This window comes from Amia ocellicauda, chromosome 19 (assembly GCF_036373705.1).
Source record: "Amia ocellicauda isolate fAmiCal2 chromosome 19, fAmiCal2.hap1, whole genome shotgun sequence".
Classification (NCBI taxonomy): domain Eukaryota; kingdom Metazoa; phylum Chordata; class Actinopteri; order Amiiformes; family Amiidae; genus Amia; species Amia ocellicauda.
Window position 1 is genome coordinate 15,761,526 of NC_089868.1, and position 25,293 is coordinate 15,786,818.

Sequence of the window (25,293 nt, forward strand, 5' to 3'; positions counted from 1 at the left end):
ACAGAAAAACTTCATATTTGTGATCTTAGGAATGAAGAAAGGTCTACTTTTCTCTTTGTATTACTATAGCACAAGCTTGTGTTGTTTTCTTCAGCGTGTGAAGCAGTCTGTGGCAACTCTGGCAGTCAACATGAATTGGTTGATTAATGCTTTGATGCTGTGAAGCAATTACAGTATAAGCATATTGTAATACTAATGAAACTTGCTGTGATATTATGAGTCCTCTTCTTTTCCTGCTCTCCTCCTTCTAGTAACAAAAGTATGACTGGGACCAAATGCGTCCGTACTGGTATTGTATGCCTCTGTTATTTACACATTTCTCTAACAGTGTGTTGCACAAAAGAAAATCTCCAACACCCCTGACCTCTGAACGCCTTTATTTGCGCTTCATCCCTGGACAATCCTGCAGTTCCGCTCTCTGCCAGGCGGGGGCGTCGGGGCTGCGGTGCGCACTGCCCGACTCGCACTGCCCGCCAGAGGGCGCTGCGGCCGCCGCGGCGCTCTAGTTCTCTCGGCGTGGAAGCGGAAGGAGCCGCCCGGGAGTGTCAGCCCAGTCACAGGAGCAGCCCAACCGGGAAGCGCAGCGCTGGCGGTGGCCGCCGTCGATCTCTGGAAATAAAACACCTTTTTATTCAAAATGTAAAGGATACACAGAGCGCCGTTGATCTTCTTCACACGCAGTAAGGATTGTGACCCAGGGGCCCGTGTCGCCGGAGAGGAGGTGAGCCGGGAGGTGCACGGAGCAGACAGTGCCTTTCTAGAAATGCCCATCGCGTTTATTGGGGCTCCATCCCCGGGGTTTAAGAGGCCGATCTGTGCGGGGCCTGATTGCTCTGGATCGGGTGATATGTGCCCGTGTCGTGCCCACACCGACACCGTTTATCTGAGCGACGAGCTGCTGTCACTGCGGCTCGGTGTCTCGCTGTGCCGGAGGGAGGAGTGACGAGCAGGGGCATGATGAGGATGAGGATGAGGATGAGGAGGAGGAGGATGGTTGGGCATATCGAGAGAGAGTAAACCATAACACCGCATCTAATGAGGGACGGGAGAAGAGTGATACATCGCTCTGAATAGTTTTGAGATCATTTAAGAGGGGGTTGAGACCAACGCAGAAACGTCAAAATGTCCCCCTCGGAGAAACGTGACCGTCACCATTTACTGTGCAGGCTCGGTGTGTCGTCATCAGCACGTCACTGCTTATTTAATAAGTGCGGGCCGTGACGAAACTCCCCCGCAAAAATAATAGTGTTTATTTGTTGTAGAATGCATTTCTACTCAATTATTTCAATTGAATCACATTTGCTAATAATTAGTTGATATTTACATTAGAAGTTCGCCTGCTGTTATAAGTTATGCATTGTGTGTACTTTTTGACACTTTGGCGTGAACTTTCTTTTGCAAAGGAATTACAACATTGAAGTGAAAATTGCTTGTGGTTCTGCAAACATTGGCTTCTTAAAATAACAATATTATTTTGATTAGAGACCTCATTGATATTAAACTGAACTTGCTGTCCTGGGAGCTAACCCACTACATCTTAGGTCAAAATTAAATGTGTAAATAGATATGACATTGTCCATACATTGTGAGCCCTAGGTACCTTACATGTGTCTGAACGCTTATAGAGCTATGTGTTAGGGGTGGAAATAATGTATGAAATGGCACTACAGATCAACTGTCTCGGAAATAATCCTCATCCTCATTATCATGACAGTATTCTGACCCCGTATGTGCGGTCAAACAGGTAGGTCAGTAGTGAAACTGGCACCTGTGATCCGGCAGTCCTTGTGATCAGAGCTGAGCTGTTCACTGGCAGGTCATGTAATAAACTGGGACTTTTGGGTTTCCCACGGGGCCACTTTAAATAAACATCTGTTGTTTTGGCTTTGCTCATAGTCATGCGGTCAGTTTCAAGTAGCCTGTCAGCGAACGCATTCATAATTTATTCCATACACTTGGGTGGCTGAGGAAATGAGAATGAGGGAAGATATTTTTTGTAGTGGAAGGATCTTTGCTGATGCAAGATATGGAAATCAATACCTCTGTTTACCTCTGTCTTGACACTGATCTGCTGTAGCTCTGGCTCTGGAGTTTAAAGGCTGTACTTTGTAATTCATTGACTAACGCACCGAGTATCCTATTTCAGCACAATGTTTCATAATTATAATCCTTCCGATTCAGATACTTGAGGGACAGCGTTTGTAAAGTTGATTTTCGCTGTAGAAGACGAGAGGATTTGTCAAATGCAGAAAAGTGGAAATGAGCTTTTTTGTGATCTCTCCTCTGTCAGAAAATGTTGGGGGAAAACAACCCAGAAGCATTTCTGTTCTTTTTCCATTGTTCATTTTCTCTCTGGTCCTGTGTTATTCCCCAAAGTAATCAAATCAAAGGTCCATTGATGGTGATTTGCCGAGCCAGACATAGTATTAAATTGCCATAATTGGGATTGCTTTTGAACAGCAGCAGTGCAAAGTGGCAGGCACTCAGAGAAGCTTTATAGCATTTAATAAGAAATTATTTATTTTTTCAAGCGGAATTGTTTTGTGAAGATTGCATGACCACGTCAACTGCAAGATGCATCTAAATTACCTTTAAGAAAAGAGAAAATATTCACTATAGCCAACCTATTAAAGCATTCATGTAATTTACTATTTGTGGAAAGCTGTCTGTTAATGACATTGGCTGTCAGTTAACATCTTGCTATGTCCGTGAAGGAGGTGTATATTGTGCATGCAGCCTTAAAATGTGGATCCTCTCATTTATTTTCCACTAAAAGGAGAGGAGAGTCTCAGTAGAGTTCTTGCAGGTCTTCACTTCACTTCTTGGTGTGTTGACAAATGACTTAACAGCTAATTTGCTTATTCATGGACTATGACCCAGCTATAGTGCACAACATCTGTGTTTTTCTTGCCGGTGTCTTTGTAGGCATATTTTGTCCTTCATCTTGATTCAATGTTTAGTAAAGGAAACATCAACCAATGTATCAAAAAAACATTTGAAATAGAAGTTTAAATTGCCTGGGCGAATGAGTAGGCCAATGTGAAGAAAAGTGAAATGGCTAAATTAGTCCACAATGGTCAATTGTTGTGCGATCTCCTCAGTGATTAAACAATATAAATAACAATGTATCTTACAATGACAAACATTGTTTTCCAAATCTAAGCATACTTGGACTTTTTTGTTGGTTTCAACACTCTGACTGTGAACGTCCATTAAATAGATTGAATCTGATGTATGAACATGGTTTCATGAAATAACTAAATCTATTAAAACTAATGAAAATGAATGGGTAAACAATTGCAACCCGCTTTATAGTACAGGCAAATGTGTCAGCTGTGCGGAGTGGCGTGAATCTGAGGATGCGCTTTTCATTAAGCAGAATACTGTTTACCTTTTGCAGCTCAAACAGTGGGAGTGGCCTCTGTCCTGGGAATTACCCCTCTCATCTGTAAATGTTAGTGCAGTCAGACTGGGAGGAACAGCATGCACAATAACCAGGGCTAGGTTTGATACAGAGATGACCCTGCGTATTTATATAGTCTGTAGTTTTTGTCACTTTATACAGTTTTATTAAGCTTGCAGACTGCTTCCCAATGGAAACAAGTTCTGTTCCGCTTCAGTGCAGGAGCCCTGTTGGTCATAAATCACTGAACTGGTTCACGTTTGAGTCCTGGTTTTGATTAATGGTAGTGAAAATATATACAAAATCTTGGTGTATTATTATTATTCCCATAATTTTTTATTCCAGTGAATGTAATTTATTGGTTAATGTGTGCGCTTGCGGCTGCAGGTGATGGCTCTGTTGTCAATGTGAAGTTAAGGTTAGGTCCATAGCAATTTCCTTCCTCAAAAGAAACTCTCTCCTCAGCTGTGTAGTGGGTCACTCACATCTTACAGGTGCATTGCATAGTCATTTATGTTTTTATATTCTCTTTGCTGTTGCCTACAGATTATGTACATTTGTGTACTTACCACTTTTTCAGTCTATAGCTACCCTTTACCATTTCAATATTTTTATTTAAATAATATTACAGATGTCCTTAATATGTATATCCCAATGTGCATTCCTTCTCTTCTTTAATTTCTTGTGAAAATTGATTTGTTTCCTCAAGTATATTTTCTGAATTTGAATTGATTTTCTGAACCTTGCCTTCACGAGTGTTAAACTCAGTTAACGAGCACATGAACCCATCTGATCGGATATGTGGCTGATCAATACCGAGGCTGCTGATTCTGCGGTGCAGGGGAAAGACTTGTATTGATCAAGCCATGTACAACTTGTGTTGCATTTCAAACTGAGGAGGGAGCTAATATTCTTTTATTATTAACACCTGTTTATTATTAACACATCTTACAATGTCAAATTAAATAATGAAGTACTCTAAAGAAATATGAGGTAACGTGTGTGTATATATATATATATATATATATATATATATATAAAAAATGGTGACAAAGGAAATTAGGTATTATTATTCCTTTTATGGAAACTGGAATGAAGTGAATTGTACCTACCGCCTTATCTTTAATTGTTATTTTGGACCTTGACTTACATGTTCTTGGTCACATGCTATGTTGATAATAGACTGTCTTTATAGAACACTTATCCTGAACGTGCTGTTTATTGTTCTAGAGCAGGAATTTATTTCAAATGTAATGTTCTTCTGCTCCACAGTAGAATTTATTTTCCCTATCATAATTCCGCACTCGTGATTTCTTTCTTTTTGGGTGAAGCATAATTACAGTCTCCGTTCCTCCCAATTAACGGTGTCTTTTACCACAGGAAGGCAGATTGAAAGGGAAAAACTCCAAAATTGGCCTGTATTAAACCTCTCACTCTCTAAATGGAAAATTCCTTCTACCAAAAATAAAAAGGTCCCCGCGTCTCTCGGGGGCTGGATCTATCTCCTCAGCCTGCTGCTTGGGAAGCCTGGTCTTTCCCCTCCTGTAGAGCAGTGTGAGCACAAATTTTCATATACATATTATTATATTATATGTTATACATATTTATAACACCCCACTGACATTTAAATGGCATATCAGTGTGTTCCAGTCCTTTTTTCTAGTCTTAATAGCTAAATTATCCTCCTATTATTTTGTTGCTGATGTATATACCTTGTATACTTAGTCTTTCAGCTGTGCAACTGCAGTTCATATACATTTTCAGGTGCCATTGTTTCAGTGAGCTAAAAAAATATGATGTTTCTGCCCCTGTCTGATTTAAAACTAGCTCTTTTAAGATAAATAACAATACAACATTTAATGTATGTATCTTGCCACAGGAGTATACAACTGGGTATAGTGCTAGTCAGACAGCAGCATTCATTTTGAATTATTCCAGGGGCTGTGGAAGTGATGAAGATGTTACATAATGCGCACACAATGTGTTTTTTTAGTGATACACAATGCACAGATGCTGTATGATCTGAGCTCAGCACTCCTGCTCTGAGAGAGAGCGGCCTAACTTTACTTGTGCAGCAGACGGACGAGAACAAGAGACGTTGCAGTAAATCCACGACCGCATGCATTTGACAGTGCGTTTGTTTACAGTAATTCCTTGTAATTTAAAGGAGGGTCCTTTAAATTTAGACCAAAACCTAGTTGCCTGTGTGTGAGGTTTGATTGTTAGCAAAGCCTTCATTTCTTTTCCTAGGTATCATCTCTGGGGACCCGTTAGCTGTCTGAGCCTTTAATTCATATATAATTCACAAGAGGCAATATGGGCTGCAGGGGAGCCTTGTAATAAATGAATGATGAATAGAAGCTTTCAGTAGCATCACAGGCCTGTATTGGCTGAGTGTGTTTTTAAATAACTTTCTTCATCGAAAATCGGAGGGAAAGGAATACAATTACCTCTCTCTCCCTCAGACACACACACATATACGTACACACGCCTTATACCACATATTCCCAGTAGAACCTCAATTGCAAATTTCTTTTCAGTGTCGCATAAACAAATAGACTGAACAAGGTGATATTTTGAAAGGACAAAGTCATAAATCTCAGAGAAAGTGCAGTTCTGCGGTGGTTCAAGGAAAAGTAATCGCTCTTTTCAGGGATGTGATTTCTTTTATTTATTTCCACAAAGATTGAAATCTTTCCCTATTCAAGACTCTCACTATTCAGATCTATTCAAAGGATCGTTTTGTAGTCCATGCTATTCCCAACACCTTATCTATTAATAAATGTGTCTATAAAATGAAATGTAATAAACAGCAGGAAAGAGCAAAACATAACTATTAGTTGCAGTTTGGCGACTGAATGGAAATCAATTAAAGATGGGAATGAATCCAGACCTATTTCTAGCTTCTACATTTCAAATTGAATTGGCAAGAAATATGGTCTAAGATGGTGCTGGGAGGCAAATTCTCAGTTTTACCAGCCTGTTGATAAAGTTCATTGGTCTCTCTTCAAACAGTGGCCTTATTCTTTGGATATGTTATTAATCCGTTCTTGTTTTGTTGTCTGTATTGTCTGGTTTCATTTTCTACTTTGGGGAAACGAATATCATAGTGCTGGGATCTATTTCAGGTTTTCTAAGCTGCAAGCTGAAATACAAGTCTGCAGAGTATGTAAAACATTCAGCAAATTTGCATCGTGTGAAGTTGAAATCGTATCGAATATACTGCATCTCTGCTTAATCCTAACAATCTGTAAAAAAGCCTGTAGCTCATCAGTTCTGAGCTGTATTCACCTGCTATGCAATGGCAATTTTCGAGTTTCCTTGCATTATGAATTGTTTAATTTTCATCTTTTTTAAATTGCTCACAGGAAGCGTCTCTTCAGAGGAGGACGATGTCGCCGGGGGGAGTCAGCAGTGACTGTCCTCACCTGGAGTGTGTTGGTGAGATCACTAAAGAGGAACTGATCCAGAAATCCCATGTGAGTTATTGTCCATTTTGTGGGATAGCATTAGCCACTTAGTGAGGAATATAAGAAGATTAGTTACACCAATATAAACCAGTGTTGGTTATATATGATTGGCAGTGTTGGAAATGCACATTGAACTGACACCTCACGTTTATACACTTATGCGTATATTTAGAAATCAGTGTCCTTTGTTTTAATGATATCTTCGATTTCTATGATGTGGCTTCTGGGTTTGTTTTAGACTTTCTGCATTCTTAATGGTCACCTGACTGTGTGTGTTTTACAGGGCAAATGCCAGGATTGTAAAGTTGGTGGACCAAATTTATGGGCTTGTTTGGAGGTGAGTTCTAGAGCAGGGGTATTTTCATTTGTTCTGGTGGAGCATGATCTGATTTCTCAGTATGACTTGAGGTCGCCCAATTGCCCTAAAATATCCATTAACTTCACAAGATAATGGCTATGGACTGGGATCACTTTGAGGTTATTTATTAGGTCATGGTTGACAGCCATCTATTGCTATAGCCACTGTTGGCAGGGTTATTTTGCAGTTGGTCAATAATACTGCCACATACCCTTTAGTTTTAAACTCTCACTGCTAAGTGTTTTGTCTGTGTAGTAATAATCACATATTAACTTCAACTGGACACAATTTATTTTCCACTGACTGCTGCTCTTTTTTTTTGAGCCCTGAAACCAATGGTCTATGTCTCTTTCGAATGAGGAGATACGCTGTGGTTCAGTGCTGGAAAACGTACTTGCACGACATAAATGACAGCGCTGAAGATCGATTGAAGATAGGAATGAGTTTTAAATGCATGCTTTTATAGCGGGATATAGGAATGCAAAGAAAATAAGTAAGTTGACTTTCAACATGAGGCAAATCTCTGTTTGTTTGCAAAGCCTTAAACATTTAAAACAACCTTTTTCTCATTTTTACAAATTTTGCTTCCCAATGTAAAGAACTTTACAGTTGAAAGTTCCAGTTCTGCTCTTGACTTCTGTACATTGAGATTTAAGTTCTGCATGAGTCTGATCATTCCTCTTTTCTCTCTGTAGGATGGCTGCGCCTATGTGGGCTGTGGGGAGTCGCATGCTGACCACAGCACCGTCCACTCTCAGGTGCGTATCCTCTCACAGCCTTTGAAACGGAGGCCTATGCTGGTAAGATGGTGGGGCAGGTGTAAGTGTAGAGAGGAGAGGGCCGTGCGTGAAGGAAAATGAGAGAATCTGTGTCTCCCTGCAGTGCAGTATGACGTGCCAGCCCTGCTTTGTTGCAGTGAAGTTAATAATAAAAAAATTAAAAAAACAAGTTTGAAATTGTTACATCAATTCTACAGAGGATAGTTGTCAGGTTGGCTTTTTCAAAGAAACTGATCTAATAGGAAAGTTCTACTGCCATAAAAAACATGTAATAACTGCAGCTTTTTTGTGTGTGTGGAATTGCTTTGAAGCCACTTATTGGTTTATCCATAATTCATCCTGACTCCAAGAGAGGGAAGCGACTATAGCCAGCAACTGCTTGATATTCATTATTTTTTATGCTAGTCGTGCATTATAAGACTTTAAAGGTTTTCTAGGTGTCACAGTAGGGACTCGGAAATGTCTCATTGGCTTGACAGACTGAAAGATTAAAAAAATGTCACCTCATTGGTGAGCTAATTGTCAAGATTAGCCACAGATTCGACATGATGGCAAGCGTAACCGATGGCTGTCCTTACGTCTGGGCCTTGAATGGTTCTTCAGATAATTAAGACTGTGAATTGCAGAGTGACCTTTACAGGAATGGCAATGAGGGAACATCTGTCCCTTTCCCCTGCCTCTGCACTAGCTGGGGCGTTCTTCCTGCTGAGCAGAACCTGAAGCAAAATTGTTTATCAAAGAAGCTGATTAATTAATGAGTTCGTATTTTTTAATTTGAGTCAATTTCTTCCTCTAGCTTTAACCTAGTTTTCCTAAAGAACATATCATTAATGACACAAACCATGAATATGTACAACAAGAAGCCCATGGCCCTCAGTTGCTGCTGTTTCTATTAGTTAAGGAAAAAGCCCCTGTGTATTACAAAAGCTAGAGGAATGGAAGTGATATATGGATAATGAAAGAAAATGCCATTTCAAAGTCTTGCAGTAGTGTTGTTTTATGATTTATGTAGGTCTTTATTTAGAAGCCATAGGGCCATGTTTTTGTGGCAAGATACAGCTTGTAATAAGAGGCGAAATGGCTTTAAGTTTTCTTCTATTCACCTCTTCATTCTCGCTAACAATATTGTTTTTCAAGAAGCAAAACAAATAAATAACGGATCCTAAATTCCAGTCGATTGGGGACTGTCTAAAAGATTCCTTCATCAATGTTTCACCACATTTTCGGGTCAAAACCTGTTTCCCTGTTGCTAATGGTGTCTCGAGCTAATTGTGTTGCTCATGAATAATGTAGAGGTTTCTAACTGCTGGTGATCTGGCTCTTGGGCGGTGCGTCTTGGCAGCCGTGCTAACGGGAGGGCGAAAGGGCCAGAGACTCTGGTGTCACTAAACTTTCAGGCCTTGTGTTTTACAGGCTTGTTGGTGCATGCAGTCAGAGGTGGAATTTATAATTGTAAGGCTATGAAAACAGACAGCGCTTACTCTTAGTGGGTTCTGTCATTCCAGAAATAAAATACATTAAAAAGTGCTGGCTTAGTGACTAACTTTCCAGACAGCGGAATGAAACCTAGTGACTGGCATGCTTCAGACATAGTTTTGTGGGGTATGGAATGCCAATCTGATCTGTTTTATAAGCTCACCACATTTCAAAGAAGCTCTTCCACACAGACGCTGCAAAAGTGAGGTTTCATTTAATCCCTAAGGTAAACCACTGGATTGTACTGGAGCGGTAACTGAGGAGTCTGGCTCTAACCGACTCTCGGCCCTGCCAGGTCACGGCAGTCTCGATGTTGGCTGTACAGCTCTAGTGCCCAGATATGAACTAGAGGCATCCTAAAGAACAGAGCCATAAAAACTCTTGATAATGTGAAAAAAGCACAAACGATAAATGGGAAATTGACTGGTGACTATATTTAAGGTATTCGTTAATAAAATGCACAGCTGTAAGTGTATGCTAGGTAGTGTGGGTTTCTCTTAGTGTACGACTGACATCTCTGTGTTTTGTCAGGACACGCGTCACAACCTGACGGTGAACTTGACCACCCTGCGTGTTTGGTGCTACGCCTGCGGGAAAGAGGTGTTTCTGGACAGGAAGTTGAGGCCTCGCTCCCCAGCCCCGTTGTCTAAGCCACACTCCCCCCTGCACAACAACACACAGGTAGGCCTGCTTTTAGGGGGAGTCTGTACTTCCTCACCACTCTGCACTGCCAAAGTGAACGTGACAGATCTTTATGGCTGTGTCCTACCAAAAAGATGAACCTTTCCATCTGTGTAAAAGGCAAACAAACAAAAACAGCATTAGTTAAAGGTGAATTACTGTTGTCGTTCTCTCCAAAATAACATTTACAACCGTAGACCTATCAGTTTCATCAATTGAGCAAAACATATTGTGAACCTCACTTGTGTTCACAACCTGAACAATTGCAAGCGCTCAGCCTCCACCTACTGTGTTTTTAATGCCAGGCTCAGGTTAAGCCAGCTCTCCCTTCAGCTTCTTCTGTGTTTTAAACCGTTGAGTAGAGGCTGTGGAGTTTGCACTTCCGACAAAGCTTCATACACCCCCCCCCCCCCCCGCAGACTTGCTGTGAACATCTTCCTGTCTCCTCCATTATTAATGTGGTGTTTATGCCACTTCAGAGTTGATTGGCATCGCCTCTTCACTCTAATGTCTCGTCTGCTTTCGTTTGTGGCCCGGGGGTTAGGTTGATATGATACATTTTCATTCTCATTAACACGATACGGGCCTGAACCAAAGTCAGCTAGGTAAACTGATAGATGAATTCAGTGTCATTATTCTGTGGAAAGCATCAAATTCAGGTACAGATTTTTTAATATCAGATTTAAGGATTCCCTCAGATTTGGAGGATATCCTTAATTAATTGCTCTTAATGAAAGGCTTTCAAGTGGATGCGCCTCTATTGTGGGTTATAGTGTGTGTGCCTCTCTGTGAGATTCGCTGACTGTGTGCTCTGTGTTTCTCCGATTCTGTCAGGATGCGAAAGTCCCCGGGAGCCCGGCGCTGAAGATTCCCCAGGCAGCTGTCTGTGATGACCTAGATACAGAGATGGAGGAGGAGGATGAGTTCAGAACAAGAGGTACTGCAGAAACACAGCATTACCGCACGGAGGGTGTGCTCCTGTACCGGGACTGCGGGGGGGGGTATGGTTTGCCAGCAACGCAAATGTTGACGGCCCACAGTCAGCTGTGTGCATCAGATGTTGAGGCTCACGGTTATGCCAGAATTTCATCCAGGTGAACTGATTGTGACAGTCTGCCAAAGTGAAATGTAATACATCTTCATAGGTTTTCTGTTCTTTCTTTTACTTTTAATTGTAACACGGAATTTGCCAAGCAATGCTGTTATTTGAGAGACTAAAGGGAGAAAAGCCATCGTGAACTAGGTTTCTAGCAAAACAGATGCACGTTTCATTAGCAATGTCCCCTGTTTCCCTTTAAGGTCTCACCGGGCTGAAGAATATTGGGAACACCTGCTATATGAATGCAGCTCTCCAAGCCCTTTCAAATTGGTAAGAGATGCCTTTGTTAAAGAAACACCACCTTGTTTGGGCTTCTACAGTAGATGAAATATAGCAAATGTTAAAATGGGAGGTTTTCCAATTGGTACTTTCATTGTAGGTATGTATCACTTGTAGCAGAGCGGTGGACCACTGTTGAGCTGGTATTTTAGGCTTCAAGACAAAGCTGGGATTTGTAATGGAACAAGTGTGGCTGTATATCATTCTTTCAATTGGTTTTATGTTTATTGATGTAAAGGAGGTGTAGCCAAGACCATAATATATTCCAGTGCTCTGCAACCCTTGTTATTTTGTTTAGTCTGTCAGAAATGATGGGATTGTTCAGCATCTTTCAGTTTTGGAGGAGAGAGAAAAAATCGATTGTTTATGGCCTTCGTTGTGAATTTGTTTTGTAGCACTAGAAATGTATTACAGCAGGGATTTTGCCGTCAGTCTGATGAACAGTGAAAAAATGATCTTTTCAAGTATGAGGTAATTGAGCAGACATTCCTGCTAGCAGCTCAGTGTTCACGAGCCCGCGGGACACAGGCCGTTCGAGAGACTCTGCGGTTCCACTGCGAAGCCGAGCTGGAATTGCCGGATTATTATAATGATGAGTTGCACTGTGTTGCTGCTGAAAACGGGCATTCTGAACAGCTGGATCGGTGGGTGTTAATTGTGCCCGTGCAGAACAAGTTCAAAGCCAAGACGGTAACATTGCAGGTGCCATCTGTGTTAGTTTTTTGTCGGTTCAGCCAACATGTGCTTGTTTAACACCGCCTGTTTTGGTGACAACCTTTGCCATTCCAGCCCACCGCTCACCCAGTTCTTTCTGGACTGCGGGGGTCTCGTGAGGACAGACAAGAAGCCGGCGCTGTGTAAGAGCTATCAGAAGCTGGTCTCGGACATCTGGCACCGGAACAGGTAGGCCTGCCACTCATGCCCCTTCTCCACTGGCATATCCGAGCAGTGCCGGAACTAAGCTGAGCCGAGCGGAGATGGCCTGGCACGGCACGGTTGTGTATCCACTGCAATACCCAAGCCGGGTGAATGACGTCGAGAGTTGAGTGCCTGACGCTGAAACATAGTCGGGTTTTTCAGATGACAACAATGCGGGAGCTTGAGAGTGTGGTTGTACTCGTAATTTTGGCTTTTTGTTCTATACCAAATGGAAATGAAAACCAACTGGCCCGGCTAACAAACCGTAATAGTGAAGCTGCAAAAAATTCTCATGCGACAAAAACACCATGTGAAAGACCGTAATGATTTAATTTAATTTCAGTTTGTTAGGCTATAGTATCATTTAGGTAGTCATTAAACCCTGATAATATGGAGTATTCCAGCATGCACTGAAACAGTCAATTTATATAATAATTATGTAAAAATATAAGGCATAAGATTGAATGTGCTTAGGTGGTTTACTATTGGACTTAACATGAAGTTTATTGTTTATTGTCAAATTGGTTGACAATAATAATTAGCAAGGTAATAGTCTCCATCTTTTATTGGTAACATTAGGATTACAAACTTTGATAAGTAATTATGTTTTAGCACATGGAGGTACATTACGCGATACATTAAGCATTTTAGACTTGCTTTTGACATTGTAAAATAAAATACAGGTTGAATCTTGTTAAAACAAAAATCTCACATTAAGTAAACTATATAAATATGTCCATGTCCCAGCCCATTGTCAGTAGTAACGTGTACTCTTTCGACATAATGACATTTCAGTACAATTCAATATTCTGATCTTCCCTTGAATGTAGATTTGACCTGTATTATTAGTATACTTGTGCGAATCATCGTGTTTGAAGTATCCATTAAAAACTTGTCTAACCAACGATGCACACGATATGTTTTGCTATGAAAAGGGCAGAGACAAGCTTCTCGGAGAGAGAGAGTACCTCACAATTTACAACTTGTGAGACATCAACTTGGTTGTAAACAACTTAGGGGGGAAAAGGGAAGACTATACATTTTCTAAGCTTAGTTATTTCAAAAGCTGTGCAACATGCACATGTTTGGATTTATCCTTGTTACAATGGTTTGTTTAATTTGTAATTAAAAAGCTATCAGCTTTTACTGTTATAAATAAATCTATACATCAAAGTGATTAGAGGCAAGAGAACAAGTTTAAAAAAGTTTTGGGATGTTGGAGATTTAAGAGCTAACTTAAGTTACAGATGAAGAAGGGCTATCACTCGAAACGGTAACACATTAATTAATCTAAATTCGTGTAGATGAACCCTACGATTCTTTTACCAGTATTTAAATGGCAGTAGTAGTTTGTTAAGTATTTGTGGTGTACTTGTTTAATGTATTAAGTATTTGTAATGTATGTAGACCTGGGTAATCGGGTAGGTTGACACTACATGAAGACAAGTTCAGTTAAGTCCTCCCCCGTCATGGCTCGGCCTGGGCCAGCCCTAGGTAAGGAGCAGGGCCAAAAATTCACGGCCTGGTTCCGGGTCGGCTCGACAAAATTGCCAGTGGGTAATGTGCCAAACCGCGCCAACATGGTTCCAGCACGGCTCGCATATGCCAGTGGAAAAGGGTGTCAGACACCCACTAACTTCCTGTTTATGAAAAATGTGTCTTACCTTATTTTTTTTACTACTAATAGTAATAACAAAAAAACAATAAATGCACAATGAATTGTAGTATTCTAAGGAGAATTAGAATCAATAAATGAAGATAAAGTTTTAGTGGAAAGTGTTTTTGGTGTAATTTTAATTTAACAAGTTTATGCCCGTTTCTAAAATGCAAATGTACTTTCATGTACTTTAATTCTCATCTTACAGGCCTGGGTATGTAGTGCCAACTAATCTGTTCCAGGGAATCAAAGCGATCAATCCAATGTTTCGAGGGTATTCTCAGCAGGTTAGTTATTTCAATGCTATTCATTTGCATTGTATTAGGTTTCGAAAATGTTCACCTTCCTCCAATCAATTTTGTTAACTTGGCATGTCTTTTTACAAAAATACAATACAATAAATAAACACTCTAAGCAGACAGTTGATTACAAATCAAAACCTAATTGATTGGCAGTTTGGATGGAAGCAAAAAGCCTCTGGCAAACTAATAGCTTTCATTGAGGACTGGGTTTGACATTTGCAGGAGTCATTCATTTAATTGAATCCAGGGTATAATTCCTTCCTTTTAGACTTGATTATTTTGGTTAATATCCAATTTCAGTGTTGTTAACGATGAACAAAACTTCCATTCACTTGGCATACTCGCAGATTTGATAATTTACATTTCCTTGAAGATAACCTATTTTAAGAATTGCTTAAGAACTCCTTTCAGCACCTCTTCTATCAAGTATGATAATGTGACATTGTCATAATGTCCGTAGTGGGTTGTCTTGTACTTAGTGTTGTCGAGAAACAACATGTACTTTCAGTCTAGCCGTATTTGAGAGGGAAGGAACCCTGTAGAAATGACTGGTCATTTTAGAAGTTTAATTGAGTCCAGTTAAATTTCCCAGCTGCTAAAATCCTCCATCTGATAATTATGTTGGTTTAAAAACTTGTGGTTGCATTCTATAATAGCTTCCAATGCTTTGCAATAATATCCCTTTGAAAATCCCCTTTCATGCACTGTTAAGAATGACCCACTCTGTACTTTTCCTGTAGTTATCGGGGACTACAAATTAGACAAAGCTGTTTGCACTAACAGGCCTTCAATTCTGTGCTGGAATTCCGCTAAGTGGCCGTATTTGTTCAGTCGTAGCAGCCAGTGAATCTTAATTTGTCACACCATGGTTACACTGCACTCCAACTCAATTAGCATTTCAATGGAAAGAATAACCAAAGAACCGCGAGGAGAGAGATACTTAGATAAAGTCCTGAGCTGAGTCCTGATCAGACTATGCAGTGAGGTTATCGTTAACATTAATTATTCTACAAGATGGGGATGCTATGAGAGAGAAACAGCGTGTAATCTGTGGCATTACTTGACATTACCGTGTGGGGATATATTTTATTTATTTTCCAATCTAGAAGTAATTTGACAGTGAGGTCCTCATGTAATACTTCAGATTAAACATGCAAATTACATTTATAAATGATCCATTGCCTGAAATATAGTAACAGGGTGTTAATAGAGTCTCATTAACCTTGCAGTACCTGACCTCTGTTCGTGATTAATGGCATGTTATTAAAGAGAGAGAAATGCTCTAATTTATTTGTATTTTGGAAATGTTTGATTGCATCTCAGTAGCTGATTAATGATGCATTTCTTAAGTGTCATTTGCAACTGTTTAGCTGCAGTGAGAAACCAGTTAGCTTCTCAGAGATCTTCAGAAAAGATTGTCAAAACTGTTAGTTTACAGTTTTAAAGATCCGGCGGATGTGTGATCTGTCCTTCAGGACTCCCAAGAGTTCCTGCGCTGTCTGATGGACCAGCTGCATGAGGAGCTCAAGGAGCCCGTGGTGGAGCCCGACGACTCGTCCCCGCACCCGCTTGCCATGGACGACAACATGGAGGATGACAAGAGCCAGTCCGACAACGACTTCCAGTCCTGCGAGTCCTGCGGCAGCAGCGACAAGGCGGAGAGCGAGAGCAAGCCGGCGCCCGAGGAGCCCAGCGAGGTGGAGATGCTGATCGCTGACGAGGCGGGCGGCCCAGCGGGCGGCAAGGAGTGGCACAAGGACAAGAACCTCATCAACAAGCTGTACCGCAGCGGCTCCTGCGGGGACCTGGACAAGGACATCGACACGGCAGCCGAGACCACGCCCATCATCAGCAACCAGGGCACCGTCAAGGTCCAGATCCAGAGCAGGCTGTCAGGTACCACCCTCGCCTTCCCTTTGGTGTATGCGATTTAGTGTGTGACTGTCACAAAGTGGTGTAAATGACATTTGAGGTTTGGGAGGATTGCAAGACCTGTAAATTGTTATGCACAGTTCCTCTCTCTGTTTAACCAGACTGCTACCCAGACATCCATGTGAGCAGCTCCTCCCGGCCCCACAGCCCCACTCCCACAGACGCATTGAACTGCAAACTGTCCAGCAGTCCTCCTAAATCCACCTCCGCGTGGCCCGGCATGGCCTCCTCGCACAAGAAAGGTACCTCTCTGTCACCACGGTCATGCTTCAGTCGTGCTCTGGCCTCACTGTGCCAGGTGCATTTAGTGTGTGTTGCAAAAATTCAGGTGAAGTTAAATAAGGCTTTACCAGCAGTTAAATAACAAAGATGACTTTGCTTTCTACAGGAGTTACGTCGTTCTCCCAGCCAAAGAACAAGACTCAGAAGAAGTACCGCAGCGTGATCTCTGATGTGTTTGATGGCAAAATTGTCAGCTCTGTGCAGTGCCTGACCTGTGATCGGGTGAGTGTAAATTACACCGTTAAGATCATCCGCTGTGTTAGTCAGCTTGCTCTTGTCTAAGAAGCCTGGACAGCTGAAATAATAGCAATAAGGCATCTTCCAACATCAGAAAAAGTGTTTTTGTTGTAGCAGCAGGCATTGTGCCGTGCCGTACCGAGCCGTGACGTTTGTGACTGGTTTAGTGTGGTTTTCTGTTGCTCTCCAGGTGTCGGTGACTTTGGAAACCTTCCAGGACATCTCCCTGCCCATCCCAGGCAAGGAGGACCTGGCCAAGCTGCACTCCTCCTCCCACCAGACCTCGCTGGTCAAGGCGGGCTCCTGTGGGGAGGCCTACGCCCCTCAGGGCTGGATCTCTTTTGTCATGGAGTACATCAAAAGGTAGTTTTCACACAGTGGGCTTTAATGTAGTTGATTTGAAGCAGTCATTGAGTCTTTGTTATTCATTTTCCCTGTCTGGTCTCTCTTGGTCCTTCAGCTGGTTTTGGGGTCCTGTGGTGACCCTTCAAGACTGCTTGGCTGCCTTTTTTGCAAGAGATGAACTGAAGGGTATGTTTTATACTTTTTCTGATTTGGTTTTCTTGTTTTTTTTAACATTTGTTTTTGTTTACTTTATTGAATCATGCAGCCCTAGGAAATATATACAATTTTCTTCATGACTTACTGGCAACCAATACAAAACAGTAATGTCAATGTTAGCTGGTAAAATGGGACACTGTACGTTAAGCAGATATCTGTGGGAGAGAATTTCACCTTTATATTTTCTTCTTTTCAGGAGACAACATGTACAGCTGTGAAAAGTGTAAAAAGTAAGCCCTTTAAGACAGTTGTTTTAATTAACTGTACACAAACGATGCTAAAAACCTTTACAAAAGACCCAATAGCCTGTTCTCTTTACTGTTCATGCATTTTTGCACATCCTCCATGTTACCTCAAAGATGCATTATTGCTTCCATATGATTCTCCAGAGGTTAAAGACTAAAGTTGCCACTTCATTTTCTTTCTGTGAACTCATAATTGCTTTTTGTCAGAAAGAGGTAGAAACTAAGTTCACGTAACCATGGTGAACATTTCAGAGAGTGCCTTTAGCAGGAAGCCAGTGAGAACTGCAAGACATCACTGGGCCTAGTGTTGCTACAGAGTCATGCATTTAAATTAAAGCACAAATCATGCAGCATTCGGCATTTGTTGCTTATCAAGATGTATATTTAAAAAATGAAGATAATTTGGTTTTGTTTTCTTTCACAGATTACGAAATGGAGTGAAATTCTGCAAAGTACAGAGTCTTCCAGAGGTAACTATGCTTTTATTTTGAAATCCATTTCTGTTAAATTGTTAGACAATCCCAAGCAGTAAGACTTACAGAAGCGGTACTATGGAGTGAATTCACTGTCAAAATTAGAAATACAACTTGTACGTGCAAAACTATGCTTACGGTTTTTATTTTACGCATACAATTAAATTCTGCGCTCATTCAATATCGTTTACATATTTGCAGTTTCGTTAACACATTTGCAGTTGTGTCTGCGCTCGTTCAATCTGGTTTACACATGCGCAGTTCTCTACACGCTCGCAATTCTTTTTGACAGTGTTTTCACACCGTCTCAAAAAACAACGCGTAGATCAGGCATCCTAGATGATCATCGCACTATCGATCTCCATTCTCATCACACATGGCTGACCACACGGCAGCAGAGGGACAGTCTAAAAAAGCTTAACGTGGCTTAATGACAAGACTGACACTTTTCAAACTGTTACACAAAGGATTGGATGTTTAAAGTGTCGTGTTAAGCCCTAGCCAGACGTAATTGCGCTTAATGTTGAACTTATGTGTTTTACTGTACTTTAAAATATAACCATTTATATTCAAACTTTATAATTAATAAAACTGGAACCACCCAGACTGATAGACAAAATATGTAATGTTTAAATTGATATTAAAAGCAAAAGTATCTCGTTAAGCCTTGTTGTAGCCAAGTGTGAATTGTGCTTCATATTGAAAGCTTATATGTGGTTATTGGTTATTAAGTGAAGCACTTAGATCCTAGCTTTATTAACGACAAAACCCGCACCTACCAGGCCTATACAAATGAAGAGGCGTTTAACTTAACACAGTCAATATCAACTTCACGTCAGTTTTGTCATTTATTAAATTTGGATATCAATTGTTAAGTTTTAAGTACAGTAAACCACATTAAGCACAATGCATCTTGGCCACAATTCAATAAGGCTTAGAAAAGACAAGACAGTTATGCTTTTAATGTCATTTTAAACATCCAATCTTTTGTGTAACAGTTTGGAAAGTGTCAGTCTTGTCATTTATAGATGGGATGTAAAAGGCTATGTTTTAAAACAGTAACTCACGTTGAGTGGTTTCTATATTGTGATATTCACCTTAAGTGAATTATTATACGCAGAGCTTAAGGTCATAATCATATTATTTATGTTAGTAAAAACATATCCATCCTTTATTCACAGTAGGACGTTCCTAACTTTGCAAAGTAATGGTTATGTTTAAAGTGCATTAAACCACGCTTTTTTAGACTGTCCCGCTGTGTGGTCAGCCATGTGTGATGATAATGGAGATTGATAGTGCGATGATCATCTAGGATGCCTGATCTACGCGTTGTTTTTTGAGTCGGTGTGAAAACAGTCAAAAAGAACTGCGAGCGTGTAGAGAACTGCGCATGTGTAAACCAGATTGAACGAGCGCAGACAGAACTGCAAATATGTAAACGATATTGAACGAGCGCAGAATGTAATCGTAAGCGTAAAATAAAAACTGTAAGTATAGTTTTGCATGTACAAGTTGTATTTCTGTGCTCACTAATTTTGACAGTAAATTCACTCCATAGAATACCTTTTAAGCATGTGTAGTCTGTCCATCCAAAACCATCCTATGTCCTCAACCTAAGCTGACAGTATATCCACATGGTCTCCCTGCAGATTCTGTGCATTCACTTGAAGAGGTTCAGGCACGAGCTCATGTTCTCCACCAAAATTGGCACCCATGTGTCCTTCCCTCTGGAGGGGCTGGACCTGCAGTCGTTCCTGGCCAAAGACAGCACGGCACAGACCACCAGCTACGACCTGCTCTCCGTCATCTGCCACCATGGCACTGCCAGCAGTGAGTGTTTGAGGGTCACCAGAGCGCCGAGGCACACTGCGCAGCCGAACAACAGAGGGGTTATCCATCCTGAACAGCAAGATCAGAGAAACATGGCAATCTGCCAATGATGACTCCTCTCCAGGATTTCTTATGTCAGGGCACAGGCAATATGTATCCAATTTAAAGATCTGGTTCATTTTAACACCCACAGAAAGCTCATCATGATACCGACAGTACTTTATTTATTGCATTAGTAAGGGAAATGGGGAGTGAGATCCCAATATATAAATATTGGTTTATTCATATATATCCTGAAAAGGGGTGAATTTTGACACATTTATTCAATTGGTGCCTTAAGGTTTGTAAATGTAAATTAGATGTAAATTTTTCTATCACCCCTTAGAAGCAGACTTAAAAACAAATATTATTATTTATTTCTTAGCAGACTTACAAAGTATAAGGGAAGTTATATATGCAAGTTAATCTAATCTACTTATCTGAATGAACTGTATTTATTTTTTTAATTCAATGTTTTAATTTCCCCTTCCCTTTCCATCCCAGGTGGTCATTACATAGCGTACTGCAGGAACGATCTGAACAACTTGTGGTACGAGTTTGATGACCAGAGCGTCACTGAGGTGCCCGAGGCCACCGTCCAGAACGCAGAAGCATACGTGCTCTTTTACAAGTAAGGGTCAGAGAGCTCGGTCGTGCTGCAGCATTGGATTAGTCCCTGCTATGGTGCCACTCTAGACGTGGTAACATCAGGATTTTCCTTTAATGGAGGGGTCTGAATATTAATATTGGGCTAATGAACCCCCCTGTGCAGGAAGAGCAGCGAAGAGGCGCAGAAAGAGAGGCGGAGGGTGTCGTCTCTACTGAACATGATGGAGCCCAGTCTGCTGCGATTCTACATCTCCCGACAGTGGCTCAGCAAGTTCAAGTCCTTTGCCGAGCCCGGGCCCATTTCCAACAACGACTTCCTGTGTTCCCATGGAGGTACCGGCTGATAGGATCCTTCCTCATCGCCAGACTCGTCCATTCATAGACACCACAACATTTTATAATATCCACTGAAATAAATTCATATTTTCCTGTTCTGGAAGAGTTTCACTGCACAGCACTGCCAGGTTGAACCCATTTGTTCCACCCAAGCTGTTTACTCCATCTGTTCTACTGCCATTGTTTAGTGCCTCACTTTTGCTGACCTGGGTTCAAGTTGGATATGGTTTCCAAATTTCAAATGTTTTGAATAACCACTAGTAAGCATTCTTTTCACATATCAAGTGCTGTACCATTCTGTACTCCCGTTTAATTATTGAACAAGGGCTCTCAGAACCAGAAGCAGGCTGCAATCTCGTGGGACCTTTTGACTCTTATCTGTAGCATTAAATAAATAATCCAAACTTTTGCATTAAACACACACACACACACACACACACATTCTAGCTGCTGGAATAATATAGTTACTTTTGTGATAACAGAATAATGTACACATTTAATTACAACAAAGATTTAAATTGGTGACCAGTGCCTGATAAGCCAGCCGAACTGACCTTCTGTTTGTTGTTTTCTGTAGGTGTGCCGCCACATAAAGCGTCCTATATCGAGGACCTTGTATTAATGCTTCCCCAAAACGTGTGGGACTATCTTTATAGCAGGTAGGGCGTCATCTTGTGAATGTGGCAGCGAGAGAAGCTGCACGTCGTCTGAATCTGCATTTAAATTCCGTGTCTCTAACGAACTTTCCCACTCTATAAGGTACACGGGAGGGCCAGCTGTGAACCATCTCTACGTGTGTCACACGTGCCAGACGGAAATCGAGAAGCTGGAGAAGAGAAGGAAGACGGAGCTGGACATGTTTGTGCGGGTATGCGCTCTACAATCCTAGGTGGGAGGATAGGTGTTCAGATCAGGATGCATTAGAGTTGGCCAGGCCGTGTTCACGTGTCAATGATCTCGGTGTTCAGGAAGGAACGTTTTCTTGTTTGTAGGCGAGCCCTGCTTTAGAGTGAGAGCGTTTTTTGTTGCCGGGCAGAATAAATTGAGCCCAGAGTATTTCTGAAGAAGTGGGCCAGAACTGATGCAGAGGACAGAGCGAGTTGGCAGGGCCGTCCGCCGGGCTGTTTAAGATTCCTGTGCTGTGACCGCGCTCCGCCACAAGAGTCCCTGCAGATTCACACGCTTACTTTCATGATGACAGATCAAACGTTTGTCCTGAGAAGTAAATGTCAGCATTGATTCACGGGGGCAAATATACATGATTTATCAACTTTGGTCCAGATTTATTTAACAAAAACTGGAACTGCAGAATAAGCCACTACACTCAGTTCTGGTTTTTAAATGATTATACCTGTCCTGTCTTTGGAAGATTTGCTTTTATCGCTTGCAACAAATGGACTCATGGGGACAATTTATTTTATAACCTTGTAAACAGTGTTTTGCTTTGGCATTTGTGATAGCGTTAATGAATTGAGATTTGTGTTAACTTCCATGTTATCCTTCTGCCGTCGCCTTGACTTCCCCACACCTTTACAGATAAGAAAAACTGCCAGTTCTTGTCATAAACGCAGCCAGAGATAACAGATCCATTTCTGTCAAACAGCTGAACAAAGCCTTCCAGGAAGAGGAAGCCCCTGCGGTCATTTACTGCATCAGCATGCAGTGGTTCAGAGAGTGGGAGGGCTTTGTCAAAGGCAAGGACAATGGTGAGTCCCTAATAAAAAATCCTGTGCCTATTCTTGGGCGGGTTCCAAATAATAATGTCTGACACAGCTGTGTACATACATATCTCCTGGGACAATTTCTTAATAATAAGTTTTAAAATGTAATGTCTGAGGAAATTGCCAACTATAACTGAAAATACATGGAATAACTTACTGTAAAGCAAAGTAGGAGAGTCTTAATTTAAGGAGATTTCTCAATTTCTCCATCTTTTCTGGTTTAGAAAGTATGCAGTTTTAAGTTTTGTTTCAAAACTGAAATGTTGCAAAATTATGTCCAAAGCTTTTTCTGGCTTACTAGCTTCCCAAGCACTTGTTTGTAGTGGATATTTTACAATTACACCTTATTTATTTATTTTATTTATTTATTTATTTATTTATTTTTAAGTATCCACTTCCATACCATTGCTAGAAACATTGCTTAACCTTGGTCCACATTGAGTGCATTTCCCCTATCATGACTGTGCTCTTTAATGAAAAGGGGATTTACGGTTTATTAAAAGAAAAGTCTGGAGCTCATAACTAAAACCACATGTGGTTCACTGGTGCCAGGTGTATTTATTGATTCCATATAAAATAATTAGTAAATACATTTATTATAGTGACATGTTTTATAACTGCCCTGGATAAGGGCATCTGACAAGAAATAAATAATAATAATAATATAAAAAAACCTCAGCGGTGTTCATACCACTACATTGTGTGCTACTAAATTGTTCATTCCCTGGCGGTCCAAAGAGTTTGATTTATTTTTATTTTTTAACTTCCAGTATTATTGTAGTTTACAAATTGCTGTTTGTTATCTGCCAAACCATTTATAAGAATGCTTTACAGCTTTTGTCTCTGAAGATACTAAATCAGCGGCTTTGAACCACATCCATATGTTAAATAACTGGCTGTCACTGTGAACTCATGGGGTGAATTTTGTTTTTGTTGATTTACTTCAGAGCCCCCTGGACCAACGGATAATACCAAGATTGCTGTGAACAAGAATGGGCATATTACACTAAAACAAGGTAATGCTACCAAAGACCCAGCTGCTTTAGTTTGAATATTGAATATTATAAACATAAATGTATTAGTGGCTGTGTTTATATATTTATGCATCATTAGTAAGGCCATCAGAAGTACAGCAGTTTTGTTTCAGCTGCTCCGACTCATTAATCGTTGCGGTTCTGCTCTTAAATCGCACAAATTTGTCATAGTTATTATTTTGTTTTGAGAAGGGAAGCTTGGCTCCTATACAAAAACAGAAGTGACAGGACTCTTTTGTTGAATCAACAGGAGCAGATTCGGGACAGATCTCGGAAGAAACCTGGAACTTTTTACACTCAATCTACGGGGGTGGCCCGGAGGTAGCTCTGCGCCCCAACATCGCGCCCCAAGAGTCTGAAGCATCTCAAGCAGAGGAGAAGATTGAAGTGGAGACCCGCACTGTCTAATTCCCATGCGACAAGCCAGAATAAACCCCTTTTTGCACTTGACTTTCTTGACAAAGCATTTGTGGAAGGACACTCTAATTTTGTTATTATTTAATTTTCTTCTTAAATTATACGGGCATTGTTATTTTTGACAATCGACGGAAGGAATAAGTACATCACAGGAGATGTATTGTTTGTATATATCATAACTTTATATTGCCGTAGAAGATCGTAGTTACTCTAACACCCTGGCTGTGTTGAAATTCGTGTACTGTGCTACTGTGCAGCAGACGAAACTGTCAGTTGTGTTCTTTTTTAAAACCAAATAGATACAGAAAACAGCCCTTGGATTTAACTCTTAATATATACTGCATAAAGTAAAAAAAGATGCATACCCTAGTAGATGTTGTAGAAGTTAACCTCTTACAAATATTGTTTTAGAGAATGGTTAAATAACCAGAGAGACTAAAATGTAAAATAAAATAAAAAGTAAAACTCATCAAGGGATACTAAGTACTTACTAAGTAGTCTCAGGAAAGAACTGTATTTTGCACTGTGTTGTAGACAAGGAAGCAGCATGCTCACACAATCCTGATGCCTGAAAGGTTTTGAATGTATAAAATCTAAAAGTACTTTTGTTGAGTCCTTGTTTTGTTTTCATTTACCCCAGAAGGGTTAAATGTAGCAAGCTGTTAATAAGCTTCTGTGGGAAAGTTTGACAACTTGACTACAATTTGGGAGGCATGCTTAGAGGAAACAAAATGCATACAAACAACGAAAAGGTGCATTTTAACAATATCCTACTTCCTGGACAAATTCTGTGTTGCATTCATTTGCATGTAAATGCAGCTCGCTTACTAAAAACCCGCGCACTTGAGCAAAACCGCAACTGCCAAGTCTGTGAAAATGTATGTACAGATACATAATAATTTATCCTGAACCAAGCATTTTTAACCGCTCTTTGAAGGAAAGGCATTTGTGTATGTATATGGGCATGATGTTTCTTCTGTGTTACGAAGTGGGGATGTTAATGTGAATAATGCTCTATTGTAATGGGAAAATTCCACATGGAATGCTTCATAACACATAAATCCAGTATGTTCTCTCTTTGGCTGATACTATTGTAACCTTTAAACAAAACCTGAAGAAAAGATCTTCAATAAAAAAAAAAGTGTGATCAAACTA

At 40.7% G+C, this 25,293-nt stretch overlaps 1 protein-coding gene across 1 annotated transcript; it reads left to right on the top strand.

Moving 5' to 3' along the window:
- Window positions 1–514: 514 nt before the first annotated feature.
- usp33 (ubiquitin specific peptidase 33) lies at window positions 515–25,293 on the top strand. Its single transcript, XM_066692589.1, has 24 exons — window positions 515–721; window positions 6,772–6,882; window positions 7,157–7,210; window positions 7,927–7,989; window positions 10,018–10,167; window positions 11,002–11,104; window positions 11,467–11,536; window positions 12,335–12,448; window positions 14,329–14,407; window positions 15,898–16,318; window positions 16,456–16,596; window positions 16,743–16,858; window positions 17,064–17,236; window positions 17,334–17,404; window positions 17,631–17,664; window positions 18,104–18,149; window positions 19,802–19,982; window positions 20,526–20,652; window positions 20,794–20,963; window positions 21,544–21,625; window positions 21,726–21,834; window positions 22,570–22,672; window positions 23,635–23,703; window positions 23,972–25,293. Exons 2-24 carry the CDS (start codon window positions 6,796–6,798, stop codon window positions 24,127–24,129), a joined length of 2,721 nt encoding a protein of 906 aa, XP_066548686.1. The 5' UTR covers window positions 515–721; window positions 6,772–6,795; the 3' UTR covers window positions 24,130–25,293.

Excerpts from the sequence above, each read along its gene's own strand:
- usp33 (XM_066692589.1), top strand. The coding sequence starts at position 6,796 with ATGTCGCCGGGGGGAGTCAGCAGTGACTGTCCTCACCTGGAGTGTGTT. Across the intron at positions 17,237-17,333 it reads GTCATGGAGTACATCAAAAG|CTGGTTTTGGGGTCCTGTGG; the intron begins GTAGTTTTCACA and ends TTGGTCCTTCAG. Across the intron at positions 20,653-20,793 it reads GCATACGTGCTCTTTTACAA|GAAGAGCAGCGAAGAGGCGC; the intron begins GTAAGGGTCAGA and ends CCCCCTGTGCAG.